At 32.0% G+C, this 16,331-nt stretch overlaps 1 protein-coding gene across 1 annotated transcript; it reads right to left on the bottom strand.

The window, feature by feature from the left end:
- Positions 1-276: 276 nt before the first annotated feature.
- Positions 277-13,856, bottom strand: LOC134264627 (immunoglobulin superfamily member 10-like; the record flags this gene model as incomplete). The annotated part of the gene is made up of 5 exons (XM_062746905.1): positions 13,766-13,856; positions 6,304-6,639; positions 5,057-5,332; positions 986-1,255; positions 277-546 (listed from the first exon to the last, which is right to left on the bottom strand). Coding segments are annotated over exons 1-5 (1,243 nt in total), but the record flags the coding sequence as incomplete, so codon positions are not given.
- Between the last annotated feature and the right edge of the window lie 2,475 nt (positions 13,857-16,331).

Genomic DNA, 16,331 nt, shown 5'->3' with positions numbered 1-16,331 from the left:
TGGGGTTGTGAATATTATTATTTTCACATTTTCGAAATATATATATATGGTCTATTAGGTGTATGTATGATCAAAGCTACCGTATTTACGCGCTACAACAGGCTGAAAAAGAGTATGAAAATATTTCAACGATATAGATTTCTTATATAGAAGAATTCTGAAACTGAGAAATTAAATATAGCCGACATAGACAAAATAGCAGAAAAGTTTGAAATATGCAAAACACTTAAATGAATAAGATGATATTGACAAGTGTGAACTGTTACTGAAACTCACATAGTACGTCGACAACCATTGAATGATTTGCCACACCCATGTAACTGTCGTTGTAATAGTTTTTTGCTGTACATACATAAATTCCAGAACTGTTTCTCTGTATGTTAGGTAGCCCTAGCATGGCTCCATCTTGTCTACAAAGGGGATTGTCAAGCTTGGTCCAGTAGACAATAAAAGAACTTGGATTTCCAGGAACCACATTGCAGGCGGCTGAAAGATTCCCACCCTCTAAAATCCTTTGGTGGTCGAATGTGTACACTGTCGGAGGATCTGCAGCCCAAAGATGAATTGAAAGGTAAGAAATTTTACGGTGTCCAATTTTAAATCAAGATAATTTTTGAACAGTTCAAAATATACAAACTCACATACACACATACTGGTACCATCTCACACCCTTCCTCACAAACAGACAAACACACACACATACACATACACACCCTCACACACACACACACACACCCTCACCCCCTCACACACACACACACCCCCTCACACACACACACACGCAACTCTATCACACATATCCATAAAAACACACCCACCCACGTACACATACACACAGAAAGTTTTCTATTATAAGGCCAGGGTTGCTAATTATGATTCAGTTGAGGTCCCAAAACTGGCCTGTTGAATAAAATAATGTCAAAAATTAATTGAAAAAAATTTCATTTCACTACTATGGGTAGACTTAAGATATTTGACAACTTACAAAAAACATTAACGAACATCGTTTGACTGCTCGTCCCTTTCCCAAGATAATTGTAGTAGTTTTCCGCCGTACATCTATAGGTACCAGAACTGGTTCTTTGTATTCTATATATAATGAGAGTGGTTCCATTAAATCTAAAGTTCGGGTTGTCTGCCTTTGTCCAGAAGACAACAAAAGATCTTGGGTGTCCAGCTGTCACGTTACAGGTGACTAACAGATCTTCTCCTTCTAGAATGGTATGATTACTCAAAGAGGACACAGACGGCTCATCTTATAAAAAAAGATTAACAAGGTATGTTATGCTCATTTTCTCTCCCATTTGGCTGCATAATGGAGCAAGTTTAAGCAAGTTTTGTATATAGAATTGATAATGCATGCCGCATATGGTTGTGTAGATAAATTATCGTAGACGACAATGGTAATAAACATATTGCCATTGCATTTCCACTGACATTTAAATGAGTGCGATTCTGAGGAGGGGGTACTGAGTGTAATTCGGAGTTAGATACCTTGTGTTATTATTATATTATAGGTTAAAAAAAAATTCCGAAACAAGCGCCTGTGCATTTGACGTATATAGAGAAAAAAATACTTTCATTCTGGTTTTATCTAATTTATGCATGGACGATTTGGCCTAGCACCGTTTGTAAAGGAGTCTTACAAACGCATAAGAGATAAAGATTTCGCAAAGAGAAAATTTTCACACATGGCATGACCACGGAGTGACCGATGGAAAAAAAAATGTGCGGGTTTTTTTTAAATAAATGAACAATAGACTTCTGGGATTTTGTTACATAATAATTTTTAAACAACAGGTACAGGTATGACGAAGAACGTTTGGGTTATATATACTTTCAGGCTAATCAACCGAGTCTCTTTTGATAGTTGAAATCGGCACACTTATTTGTGTATTTCAATAATACATTATCCCATTGTGTGTTTATAAATATTGATAAGATAATGTTTGGTTCTATTTTTCTCTTTTATATCTTTCCAGTTCAGTGGCCAGTAATTACTAAATGAAGTGTGGTAATGTTTGCGGAGACTTGCCAAATATTTTGAGTCACGGGCAACAGGAAAGATAACTCCAAAAAGGAACTTTGAAACCAAAGGTTTTCAGAATGTTTTTTCTACATAATTGCATTAAAATCCCTTTTTATGTAATCTAATTCATTAATGTTTCTTATCTACAAAAGGAGTCCTTATTGATTTTTCTCGAAAAGTATTTAAAAGAAGATGAGTTTTATGTACTTTTTATAAAAAAAAGAATAAAGAGCGATATATGGTAAATGTCTCAATAGGCCCCTTAAAATGAATTTCTTAATTTTACTTTATATATAGCTTTAATTAGTACAGCTATATATGTGACCTTTATTGGTCATTTTCATTTTGATCAAATGCCGGTATATTAGATATATGACATTATAAAAATCACGTTTTCCCGCAATTTAAGCATATTTTGAAAAAAAAAACTGCATATTTTCATGCAGTTTTCCTTTTAGAAAATATAGAGCGCAACCTAGAACAAGCTTTATATTTTTACCAAAGATGTATCTATCCAATACTAATTAGTGACAGAAAAATTATATATGTTCTGTACTGCGCTCTACATGTATGTTCCCCTAAAAAACATCAAGAAAAAGGCTTATTTTTGGCTTTTTTGTTAGATAGCAAAAATAGCATTATTTCTAATGTCATTTACAGCTAGAGATTGATTGATTATATACTGTTTAACGTCCCTCTCCAGAATATTTCACTGATATGGAGACGTCACCATTGCCCGTGAAGGGCTGCAAATTTAGGCCCATGCTCGGCATTCAGGGCAGGGAGGGATCTTTATCGTGCCACACCTGCTGTGACGCAGGGCCTCGGTTTATACGGTGTCATCCGACGGACCGCCCCACTTAGTCGCCTTTTACGACAAGCAAGGGGTACTGAAGACCTATTCTAACCCGGATCCCCACGGAGCTTTACAGCTAGAGAGTGCATATAAAGGTAAAAAATATATTAGAAATATTTCTAATATAATATCTTCTTCAAAATAAGTATCAAAAAACATATCTGAATGTCATTCTAAAATGTTGATTTTTAGGGGGCCAAAATTGGCTCTTATCATTTATACTCCTTTATGTTAAAAAATTGATCAATATAATTAATTTTTTATTGCTATTCTTTGAGCTTAAAAATGTGCGAAAAGGTGAGACAAAATTTGTTGTGCTAGGTATGAAAACGCCGTAGGAAAAATTTCTTGAAACTTATGAAATAATTAATTCAAAAAATCAGTACGAATTACATTTTTATCCCTGGACAGCTTTTAAAGGTTAATACGCTTGTTAAAAGTAATGCTCAATAATATGAGAACATAAGCTGTGGGTGTATGGAGGACCCTTAAACTTTAATATGCCAATAAAATAATTGACACGGTTAATATATATGTAATATATTTAACGACGAAATGAACCAGTCCTGTATTCCATCACATTTCAAGTTAAAGATTACCTTGTATTTCCTACAAATATACATTGACTGTAATATTGTTTCCAGACCTTTATTTGAAAGAAAACTTTACAGGCCTGGATATCGAACTTGTAAATATTCTCTATCTAGAAAATTAGCGAAATAATTTTAAAACAGTATCTTTTGAAAAGCTAAAAGTTTAGGTACAAAATATTCACAATGAAGTATTGTTTCTTCCACAGGAGGCCGAAACTGAAATTATTGATTCCAGTTAAGTAAAAAAAATACATGTATTTACATTTCACAGATACGAGGGCCGTTCAAAAATTACGCGGACTTGTTGCACAGAAGAATTATTTGACGACATAATCGGGCAAAATTTCACAAATAATATAGAAGAATCTTTACTTATATGATCTTCAAAATTTCATATCAAAATGTTGTAAATTGGTATTAATTTTGAGTGATTTTTCAGGACATACAGCAAAATCTTCGACGTCACAAGCATTATAAAAAAAATGTGATTGAGCTTTCATTTTCTCAACATTTTCCCTTGAGTATTGTTTAGTTTGAGTTACCTTATCTACTCAGCATCAAAACACCATTTCTTGTCAAGCTTAAAATCTATTAAACAAGTAAAGAATATTCTTTTTTTTTTTTTTTTTTTAAACCAAAAACTACTTTTGAGATATATTGTGATTTTGGTGACTCTCAATCACGTTCTTTACAGTCCGGATAACGTAAACTTTTCGTCTATAATCTTCTTCCCGTCCTTCCGTATAGCCTTTTTTTCAGAGGTCTGTCTAAAATTTCATTTTGCTATTTCTGGGCGAATGTCACGAGTAGCCTAGTTTACTACATGTTTTATTATACATATTTTGGATCTATGTTGCCGATATCTCGAGTATTACACATATTTTAACAAAAGTGTGGTGCACCGTCAATTCAGTAGACGTCATTTTTCACGGTCGTTTTCACGGAAATTGCATCAGAGAAAAATCACTATATTTCTGTTAGTACTTCAAATATTACGTCCGAAATCTAATTACATAATAAAAGAACAATTTAAAGGTATATTTCAGACGTAACAGAAGAGTGACGTTGCGGTCTAACAATTCTTATGTAAGACCGGTCAATAGTGAAATTGTTAGACAGTGAAATGTTAGACTTTTTATAAGTAATAGATATATAGAATGATATTTATAAGGGTATTACAATACTGCATAAGTAATGGAAGCTGCAGATTAAAACGTATCAGTCATTTATCACAAGGCGGGGTTGTTAGATTACAAATAACGTCTTTTCTAAGTAAAAAATCCTAAAAATGAAACAGATATGTCAGACTCTATGGTATCTTATCTGAGTTTTTACTCATAAGATCAGTCGTTGGGTATCGGAATAGTCATAAAATATCATCTCTAAGAAAGTCCCTACAAAATGGTATGCATTATACCTTTCTCCTTGGATAAAAAATTAGAAATCATATGATAATCTTTGTCAAAGGTCTCCAAAATCGCGTAAAATGCGAGAAAGGGTTAACAGATCTGTGTGACTCAGTTTCTTAAGTAAAAGTCGTCTATAATGGCCTCGAAACATAATAAAGTGTTAACTTACACAAAACATCAACATTGTTAAATTGCAGCACCGTCTCTTTGTCGCCATTGCTGTAGAGGTTTTTTGCTATGCAGTAGTAGGTATCGGAGCTATTTCTCAATGTGTGAAAAAGCTCAAGTGTTGTTCCATTTTGATGGAAGGAATTATTGCCAAACCTTCCCCAAGAAACAATAGAAGAATTTCTATACGCTGCGCCACAGTTTACAGAGAGATTGGTCTTCTCAAGTACAAAAAAATATCGCCATAAATTTAGCGGCACATGCGGTGGTCCTAGACCTGTAAATGAGTGAATTATTATTATTATTATTATTATTATTCAGTATAATATTCCACACGAAATTTATCAATTTGGGTAGTTAAATTGTATGGTGGTTGATACTGTCAAAATAAATCCACATGTAAATCGGAAATGCTGATGGTGTGCATCAAGGAATCGACGTGTCGTATACATTTACTTCTGAATCCTGATTTATTGTTTCACAGAACTGTATGTTTATATAATATATTCATTTTAGAAATTAACAATTTTTTTAAAGAAATTTAGAGCAACTATTATAATTACTGGTTTCGGTCATTTGTATTTTGCAAATACTAAATTAAACCTGTAAGGTTTTTCTTTATTTTCAAATGCTTATCCTTATTATGTGCTAAGTAATAAAGTCATGGAAATTTTTAATACTTGACTAGCACTAGCAAATTTTTTCCGATTTTGAGTTATGGAAAAATTGTCAAGTTTATTGTACCGATGCTTATTAATATACAAACTGACCCAACTAATCCATCAATTTTCTTTCCGTTTTATGACATGCTCTATGCGTAGATATCGTAAATATTTTTCAAACAAGTGCATTGTCAAAAGTTATTCTCTCATCATCACTTGCATATTCATATTTATTTCTTTTACATTTCTTCACAAAATTTCAGAATATAATTAGTTTCAAAAACATTATGAATAATAATAAACACTGCTTTCTAAGGAAATTGTGCTCCTTTATAAAGAAAATAAATAAAATATGCTCCCCGGCCTAAATTCTTATACTTCACATTTATAGCAACCTACAATTTTTTTGTTTAGTTTCTTATTCACGCATGCATTTTAGACCTACTGTTGTTTATAAATTCACCTATATGTTTTTGTAATCTCCGCATACTATTGTAAAATGGTGAAGAGATTCAAATAAATGACTGATTAATTGATAGATATCACCTATATCTCACCTCATGCGTACATAACGTGAAAATCTTACTTTCAATATTGAGGATGACTTCCGGACTTTGATATAGCTCATTATCAGAACATCTACAACTCCAGATACTGTTTTGCTCATATTCAGTCATGTTTTCTGCAGGTATAGTCAACGTAAAGGTTGATTTGGACAAACATTCAATGATATATCTCGGATCTCTACCAAAGGTATAACACTTGGAACCAATAACTGCAGCTAAAACAGAACTGTAGCTGTTTCTGTAAAAGCGAACATCAGCAGATCTTTCCCCAGGAGGTACAAAAGCTTCACATGTCCAAGTAAACTCTTCTCCAAGAACCGGAATCTTCGGAGATCCTGTCAGGTTAAACTGCTGACCTAAAACAAGAAAAACAAGTACCGTTCAAATTTTAAAAAATGATAACTGTTCAACTACTTTTTCATGGCTTTTCATTGTCCATTTGTATTCACAACACAATTTAGTAAGTCATACTTTGTATTTATGAAATAGCGGAAGGTTACAAACAATGATTGATATGAAATAAAATTCTCAAAACAATTCATTTTATAAACCGGAATAATAAATTACGGACCCTCGAAACTCCAGATATGCGATCAGGTGCTAATAATGAGTAATTATTCCCTAGCGACAGGTCCCCGTGGAAAAATACAAAGATTTACAAAAAAATAAAGAAAAGAAAAGACACGAGGATCCTCATTCCTTCATGGCACCTAATTCCACATCTAAACTGTTTAGATAGACACATATGTTTGCTTTGCTCCGTTTATATTTTGTTTTATGTACTTTTAGAGTTTTCTCGCTTGTTACAGGGTATATTATGAGAAAACTCCTAAGTTGTTTTGGATTATCAATCAATTTCTATTAGCTGCATTGTTAGAAATATTTCAGCACGCGCAAGTATAATGAAAAGTAGTTGTTAGGTCTAAGTATATAAGGTGCTGGTCAGACGTGAAGACTTCATCGACGAGCATTCAACTAGTTTCGAACACGCTTTTAAGTCACCTGAGTTTCTCAGGTTACCTATTGCTATCCGTTTTCGTCCGTCGTCGTCCGTCGTGTGTCGTGTGTTAACATTTGAATATTTTCGGTTTTTCTCCGAAACCACTCAACCAATTTCAACCAAATTTGGTATACAGCACATATGGGTGAGGGGAAACAAAAATTGTGAAATTGATAGTCCCCCCTGGGGCCTGAAGGGTTGGGCGCCAAAAACACTAAAGTTAATGAAATCTTTTAAAATCATCTTCGTTACTCCTGGAAATCAAGCAGTCAAACTGTTGACATGAATGTTACAAGCATTGAGTCCTCTGCCAAAATTGTGAAATTCATGGCCCCAGGATCAGGCCTAGGGGTTCGAGTGCTAGGGCGGGAAATATAGATTATATAGTAAAATGCATTATTTTTTGAAAATCTTCTTCTCTGCTCCTGGGTATTTTAATAAACTAAGTACATACAGTGTAGTAATGATGAGCAAGAGTGCCTCTTCCAAAATTGTGAATTTTATGGCCCAAGTGTCATGGGATCTGGTGTTAGGGTTGGGCTATATAGATTATATTATGAAAATACATTAAATCTTAAAAAATATTCTACTCTGCTCTTGGGTATTAAATAAACTAACTTAGTATATAGTTATAATGAGCAAGAGTGCCTCAACCAAATGTGTCAATTTCATGGCTCCTGGGTCAGAGGTTTTGCCATTTGGTGTAAAGAGGGGGGGGGGCTCATTTGATTATATAGATATAGTGAATATACATTGATTCTTTGAAAATCTTTTCCTTTGCTTATGGGTATTATGTCAATGATCTTGGTTTATATATTATGACAAAGAAAGGCGCATCTAGCAAAATGGTTAATTTCATGCCTCCTGGGTCAGGGATATAGAGGGGGGTGGTTACATACGAGAAACTTTATTCAGCATATGCTATTTATAGAACTTGTGTATGGCTATGTGTGTACTGAATTTCATCCTAATCTGAATTGTGGTTTTCTAGATATAGAGATAGTTTGCGAGTTAGTTTGCGAACTTTTTGATCACCCCTCGTAGTCTGAAAATAAATAAAAGGCTGTGAAATCTGCTCTTTGGTACTAATCAATCATTTATGATGAAATTAAATTTATGATAAAAATTTCAAAATTTGAAATATGTGGCCCCAGGGTCAGTGGTTTCTTTGGGGTGGGTGCACAACTGGCTGTAAAGTGTAAGTGCATTTTCTCTGTTACTCTGTTCTACCTTCTGATATTAAGTAACTAGAGTAAGCATGTTTAGTGTATAATTATGATAAGCAATAGTGCCTTTTTTCAAAATTTTGAATTTCGTGGCCTCAGGTTTAAAACTGGAGCTAAATTCAATTATTGGTAAGTTAAATTGCTATATGATACTCGGTTGACCTATAAAGCCCGTGGGTCTCTTGCTTTATTTATTCAAGCAATCACTGTCTAGTTTGTTGGGTGTGCAGGACATTATTGACAGTTGGAAACATGGAACATTTTGCATGCATATAAGGCCTTCTTGACTCCTGACCTTTCGCTTGGTGAAATTTACATTCCAGTAGAATTATCATGAAATCAACTTGATTAACTTTCAAAGAATTAACAAAGAGAAAACAAAGAAATGGAAATAATGTTAAAATAATGCATAATTTTTATATATATATAATTTTAATATTTTACATTGTATTTTGTAGATTGTAATGTGGAATAACTTCTTGGGGTCTGCTTCCAATGCATTTCTGATAATTTTGCGTGTTCATTGTACATATCGCAAATAAACTGGTTGATAGGCGCTCATCACATTCTATATCTATGTTCTGTTTATTCATTAAGATACTTAGAATAGAAATATTTTATGTTTGGATGAGTGCCACGAAGGAGAACATAACGTGTAGCATATATATTATATTGGATTAAATTTTTTATTTTAATTCGTTGGGTTTTTCTACGCGAAATAATGTTATGATATATTTCATTTTCGTTTTCACAAGGTTCCCAGTTTTTCCTAAAAATCAATCTATGGTAATTTATTGGTATTCAATATTTAATTTTCACTTACATGTATATACATTCGCACAAAAATATTGTACCTACCCCCGGTATTCCTCGGATAATGTAACGTCTACTTTTTTACAGAATCTTTATTAAATGCAATTGATGACACTTTTTTTCAAAATTATAATTATAAAATTAGTTTAATACTTTTAAAATACAAACACTTCCAAACAATAAACTGTTATTAACACTGACTTGATAAAAATCAAAGTTCTGAACGCACTCATGGGAGTTGAACATGGTGTATAACAAAATCTTTGATCGGGAGGTTAAGTGAGTAAACAATTTTATTATTTCAAATAAAGACAAACTGTTTCAAATTTTTTGTGTTGCAACAATCTTGAGAAAGACATTCAGAGACATTGAATAGCAAAAAAATGGATGTGCCATAATGCATGCCTCCTTACATTAGTCCTTTTTATACCCCCTTCTTGAAAAGCGGGAGGGTATTTATTAATCGGGAATTCCGTCCATCTGTTTGTTACGCTTTAGGTATACCCATCTCTTATCCGTAACTCCTCTTACGCCACTGAGCGAAATTTTCATAGAATCTTTATTACATATTGCCGTTGTGCACCTTCTATTACTTTTTCATCCTACACATAATTTCGGTTTCCCATTGCAAAATATTTTCATATTAGAGGCGGTTGATCATTTATAGAATTCACTGCTCACATGCAGTCTTCAAATTTGTTATATATTTTTCCTTCGCACCTTTACCCATGTGTTATGAAAATTTCAGTTTCGCAGGAATAATATCAATATTTATATAATGTGGATTTTAACACAGCATCTTTTTAAGAGGGAACAGGTTTGTTATATTAAACTTCTCTGTGAATATAAATGTATTTCAGTTACACGAACAATATACATGGAGTACGTCAGAACTTAATTTTTATTATTATTGTGAAAAAAAGCAATACCAAGTTAAAAACAAATATTTAATGACCGAACATAAAAAACAGTGGTATATGTGAGAGTTTGTGTGCATACAAATTATCTGGTAGGTATGTAAATGAGGTTTTCCTTTTATTAAAAAAATATACTTCATTTTGTTGCTTTTAATCGCGATTTTACGAAAACATGGGCGTCCGTTTTTGGTTTTACTAGTAACATTTATAACAGAGTACTAGATGTAACGCTTTTGGAAGGTGATACTGCTGATTTACTAATAAATACGCATATTTCCTAAAGTTTTAATGCATTAAGGAATTAATTTAAACCAAGGAAATATTCATGAAAAGTTTGAATAAATTCTCTGCACCGGTAAAAAAGATATTGCTAAAAATCCGGGACCGCCGGGCGTCGAGAAGACTAGATTCACCGCTTGCCGTCAGTATGTAGAGTTGTCGTTCGTATCTCTTTCAGTGTATGACGCTACACTGAAAATGAGTTCCATTACGAAAAACTTTTGAGGGTCTTTATAATTTAGTTTTACTTTTAACGAAATCTAATATTCAAAATAAGATTACTTTATTACATTTACTTACATTTCAAATTATGAAAATTAGATCAATTCAGGAGAAAATGACATGAACTATTTGTGGCGGATGTTTATGTATGTTTTCTGTTGAATATCATCGGAGTAAATCGGGCGACACAGTAGCCTCGCTTTCGGCTCTTTATAATCAACACAAATTACTGCGCATGTTAAATACGTGATGACCATGGGAGATTGAACATAGTTCAACTCCCAAAAACAATGAAACCGATGAACATCTTCTCTTCGTTTTGCTATGACGTCAAAATGGAACTCGAAAATTTACTTACCTTGTCATTGGCCATTTTTTTGCAAAATTATTTAAAAAGAAATATTCCGATTGTGCCAACAAGTACTGTGAAACTGACATCAAAAAGATGTTTGGTTTTCTGATAATATCTATGTGGTTTTTGGGGGCCAGTTCTTCCAACAATCTACTGGGTACTAATTGCGCGCCGTTACTAGCAGACCTTTTTTTTATTCATGTGAAGCAAAATTGCATAGTACAAGAAAAAATTCGAAGCCCCTCGGTTTTCAATGACGTCTGAAACGAGTTAAGATTTTTCACAAGGATCGTAAAACAAAAATACAATTTATCATTTTGCCATCACATGTGCGTTGTAAAATGAAAAATAAAAGAGATGATTTTTTCGTGACAATCATATCATGTTTATTGAATTTTTTCTGTATATGTGAATGATGTAGGCTTTACATGTATCTCTACTCAAATAAATTGTAATGTGCGTCAGGTCATGAAAAGTATATTGTTGAGTATATGCTGTGGCGAAAATGAAACCTTTTCCTTCCACTCTTTTTTTTTCAAACTAGCATTGTTCATTGTTCTTGAATGATATATTTTTTTTAGAATTTCGTTGAATGTTTATTCATAATATTTCTTTGTTGTTCTTTTACAATAATTTTTATCATTTTTATCTAAGTTCTTCATTAAGAAGGGAAAATGTCAACATTGCTATCAGATGCACATATAATTGGCTGATTTATTGTAAATTCAGAAAAAAAGGCGAATTATAGCTTAATAGACTTACTTTTCATGACATTAAAATGAAATTAATTTTTTATCTTAGAGCGTGAGTTTTTTTTTTACATTCAGGTACTTCTTTAATGCGCGTCATATTTCGCCTGATTAGGAACATTGTCAATATTTAAGTACATTTGCATTTCCAAAGCTTTCACATACATTTAGAAGTTTTCAGTTCAATAAAAAGAAATTTTAAATGTAATGACTAAAATATGTTTTCTTTTTTCTTGTTTTTTATAGAATAAAACATATGGAGATAATAAACAGTATACCCGATCAAAAGTTATTAAACTAATACAAAATAGAAGCAGACAAGGACCTTCAAGACATCAGACGTAGGATCAGGTGCATGGAGGAGTGAGCATCCCCTACTGACCCTGATGAAAAAAAATGAGGAACTTTTTAAACTTTATATCCTGTTTAACTAAAAAATAAATGTCAAGGTTAAAAACTTCACTGGGAAATTAAGTTGGTCAGTCACTTGGATAAACTGCTTTGAAGTCTGAATGTCTTTTCATGCGCGGTGGTCCCGTACTGGGCCACTTCAACGCCCAGTGAAGTTTCTAAAACTTGTATATACATTTGCAATGAACAAAAGTATCAAGTTTCACACAAATAAATATTGTATTGACTGTCCGTCGAAGATTTTAATACAATTACACAAGGTGTAAATCGGCTTGAAAATCGGTTTTGAACGCTTCGAATTCATCTAACAAAGGATTCTGTTTTGAAGGAAAAGGCTACTTGTGATCAGTAATGGTTAGCAATCTCTTGGCTCCAAAATATATATATATATATATATATATATATATATATATATATATATATATATATATATATATATATATATATATATATATATATATATATATATATATATAAAACAAGTTTTTCTTTTTAGTTTCATACATATAAACTCAAAAGAATTGGATTTAAGATTTATCTTAAAGATAATAAAAGATAAGACTTATCTTGTTTTAAAGAAACAATTTCAATTCAATTAAATATTTTGAATATTCTTTTCTATAATTGCTTAGTAGAACAAGAAATTTATAGATACTATTTCGTGATTAAGTCCTGTAATGACCTATGACCTTAAAACATTTCATATACGTACTCTCTGTATGTTATTATTAATCAGAGTTACAAGTATATATTTACAATTTTTTTTACCTTTTAAGGACATGGATAAAAATCATTATTTCCTATCTAGCTTGTAACACGAGCTTTGATTGGTTACAAAGTCGGGTGTAAATATCCGTGCACCCGACTTGAGCCGGGTGTAAATAAAACGTGACGTCACAATGCATACATTCTCTATGATAAAAGCTAAAAATCATGTTTACAAAGCATTTTTATGGGTACAAAGGAAATAAATTCGTTATCCAGGTCCAATCAAGGGTGTACCTGGATAACTAATAGTACCCGGTATTTAATATATGTATTGATTATAGAAAGTTACATAATAGAGGTTTAAAACCTCAGTCTTATGAAACCTAAAATGATAAGGAATCACTTTAAATCCTAAAGCTTTGAAGTAAATTTCATTAATAAATATTGAAATAATTTCATTTATAAGTTCATTTTATAATCACTTCTTGTGTAAATTGATGACAAATTTAATCCGTCAAACGTTTCTTGATTGACATACCTGAAATTCATAGATTAACAGTTGTATTGATATATCTATTTCAAAAGACAGTTTGAATCAATGATATATTAACAAGATGCTAATGTTCCTTTAACTTAGACGTACAATCAAGAAGAATGATATTAGAGGCATTTAAAAAATATTTATATAGTAGTTATTGCATCAACTGCTGAAAAGATATATATATATATTTTAGAAATGCTGAGCGGAAACTATACATTATCATTTTTAATGCAATAATAGATACTATATATATAAAGAACCAACCTTTTGATAATTTAGCACAATAAACTGCTATACAAACAGACTGGGTGAGTAAAGGAATAATCCATTTTCTTTTCTTCTGATTCGACGTCATGATTTTTCAAAATTGCTGAACGCCACAGCTGTTTTATCTGTTTTGCGTTGGATCCATTTAAATAAGCCTGTGCAATTGTACGACACATATTAAATCACTTTCCTTATCTTTAAAAAACTTCCTGGAACACACGATATTGCTGCAGTTTAACTCAATGACCAACATTTATTAAATTTGTCTAGACGACATTTAAAGAGTACCTAGGAATGCTAAAAAAAAATCATCAATGTATATTCTATGGGTAGACAAACTTAATCATTTTCTGTTTGTTGCTAATGGTTAGATAGAAATATATATTCGTCAAAAAAGAAACACATAGTAGGAACAATACCCTGATTCTTTTGTCATACTTTTTTTTCAGACGGATTTGATGCATTCGAGAATAAGGCGTTATTTTGATGCAGTTGTTAACTTTACATTTAATCTAGACACAGACAAAAAGATCTGATTTAAATATGCAAAATCTCTCAAAAATTGTTGATCTCAATTTTCATTTGTTTGTTTCTGATGCAATCCCTTCAGGCACAAAACTGCTATCAAAAGCAGACTTTATCAATATTTTGAATTTGATTTTATCTGGAAATTGACGTTATTTAAAAATGCTGCATCTAAATGTTGCTAAGCACAACAACGAAAATGGGAGATTGGAAGCAGGTGTAGGGCAGCCTACAACTGCAAGAGGTTTTAATATTACACACAACACCATTTTAAACTTATAAAATATATATCATACACAATGAACACGCAATATTTTTTTTTTAATTACGACAGACCACGTGTGGCATAAGCAGCACAGGATAACTTCAGAGGTCGGATCCCAATAACGTCATCAACATCTTTAACTATCGCTGAAATTCACAGAACATCTGATTAGATCATTTGAAGTTTAATAAAGAATGCTTGAAGAGGATTATCCATGCCATTGTTCTGTCTCAATAACACCCAATATATTAACTTTAAAGATCTTAAATCAACAGAGTATGGTCACAACAACTTCGCTGAACATTTCAGTTAAGCTACCAGTTCAGAATGTTTATCGGAAAGCCTGTTATAAGTTCAAGAATGCTAAGGCTTCATAATGAACGTTAGTTTGAAAACTGCCTCCAGGACGTTAGAAGATTTGTTGGGGGTAGTGTAATGACATGGAAAACGATATTACATAAAAGTAAGACTGATTTTGGTTCATATTCAAAGGACTTTGATGGAAAAAGTTACGCTAATAATGTTCTCTCTGCACATGCCATTTCAATTTTGCAGCATCCTCTAGCGGTATTTCAATCTGACAATACACAGTCACATATAACTTGTTTGACAATCAGGTAGCTCTGGGGTCGATTTTTTATTCAAGTGCCAGGCTAGCATTGTACATCGTTTTTGATTAATAATATTCAGATGTCAGTTGAATATTATTTCAAATTTCTCCTTTACTGCTTTATCGTTGTTATTCCATGTATTATTACACAACGGAAAATGTAAAAAATTCTCATCAATTTTTTTTTAATATTGACAGTTTTACTATTAATTATGTTGGTTTCCCCTCTTATAAAAAAAAATATCGCTAAACACACATTTATGCCATTGAGCATTTTCAACTGGTAAGTGAAATAAATGATCGATATATCCTATTGATCAGGTCTTATTTTTATTACTTATAGGTACCTCTTAAAATAGTTCACATTGATAATGAACATTGCCAACATTCAAGTACATTAAGCTTTTCGAATTTTACGAATAACTAAATGAAATTATTAACCTTTCTATAGAAAAAAATATATAGAATATATCAATATAAAAGAAGGAACTGCGCCTCATTTAACAATTATTTTCTCGGGGTGGAAATTTTCAATGTTACACTCAAATATGAATCATTTCCTTCAATCTTGTCAGGCTTTAAATGTCTCAAAAAGAATATTAAAATTACTTGAATTCCCACGTGTATTTTTACTTTTTTACCTTTTATTTTTACTTGAACCATTCATCGATTTAATGAATAGTACAGTATCATTTAATTACAGAATACTAGTATATACATCCATATACGATGCAAACGAAACAACCTTGAAAAAAATGGTGCTTATGCGATTTTCAAAAAGGAATATAAGGACTAAGTTGTATGGCGTTAGACATAATAAAGTAATTATAATTTTTAATAAAAAATTACTGTGGGCTGTAGAGAGGAAGGTAAAGGAAACGTTTTGGTTGGTAAAGAACAATTCTGTTCACAAGTATTAGTTCTGGGTATTTTTTTAATAATGACAATTTTCTACCCTAGGCAGCAATTCTTATAATTTTTTAAATCATATATTATCAATATTTTTATATTTTTCAATGTAATTCATTAAAAAATATATTTTTGAAACAGTACAAAGGAAAATCTCATATAACACCTCAGTTTCTAAACATGTATGCGCCTTTTCTAAAAAAAAAAATCGGCCGATCCAATAGTGGCCATGCATCAGACAAATTCGAGATCAT

This window comes from Saccostrea cucullata, unplaced genomic scaffold, assembly GCF_032062105.1.
Source record: "Saccostrea cucullata isolate Sc308-1 unplaced genomic scaffold, CSIRO_AGI_Scuc_v1 ctg10017, whole genome shotgun sequence".
Lineage (NCBI taxonomy): Eukaryota > Metazoa > Mollusca > Bivalvia > Ostreida > Ostreidae > Saccostrea > Saccostrea cuccullata.
The sequence above is the reverse complement of the archived record's forward strand: the minus strand, read 5'-3'. Positions and strand labels throughout refer to the sequence as shown.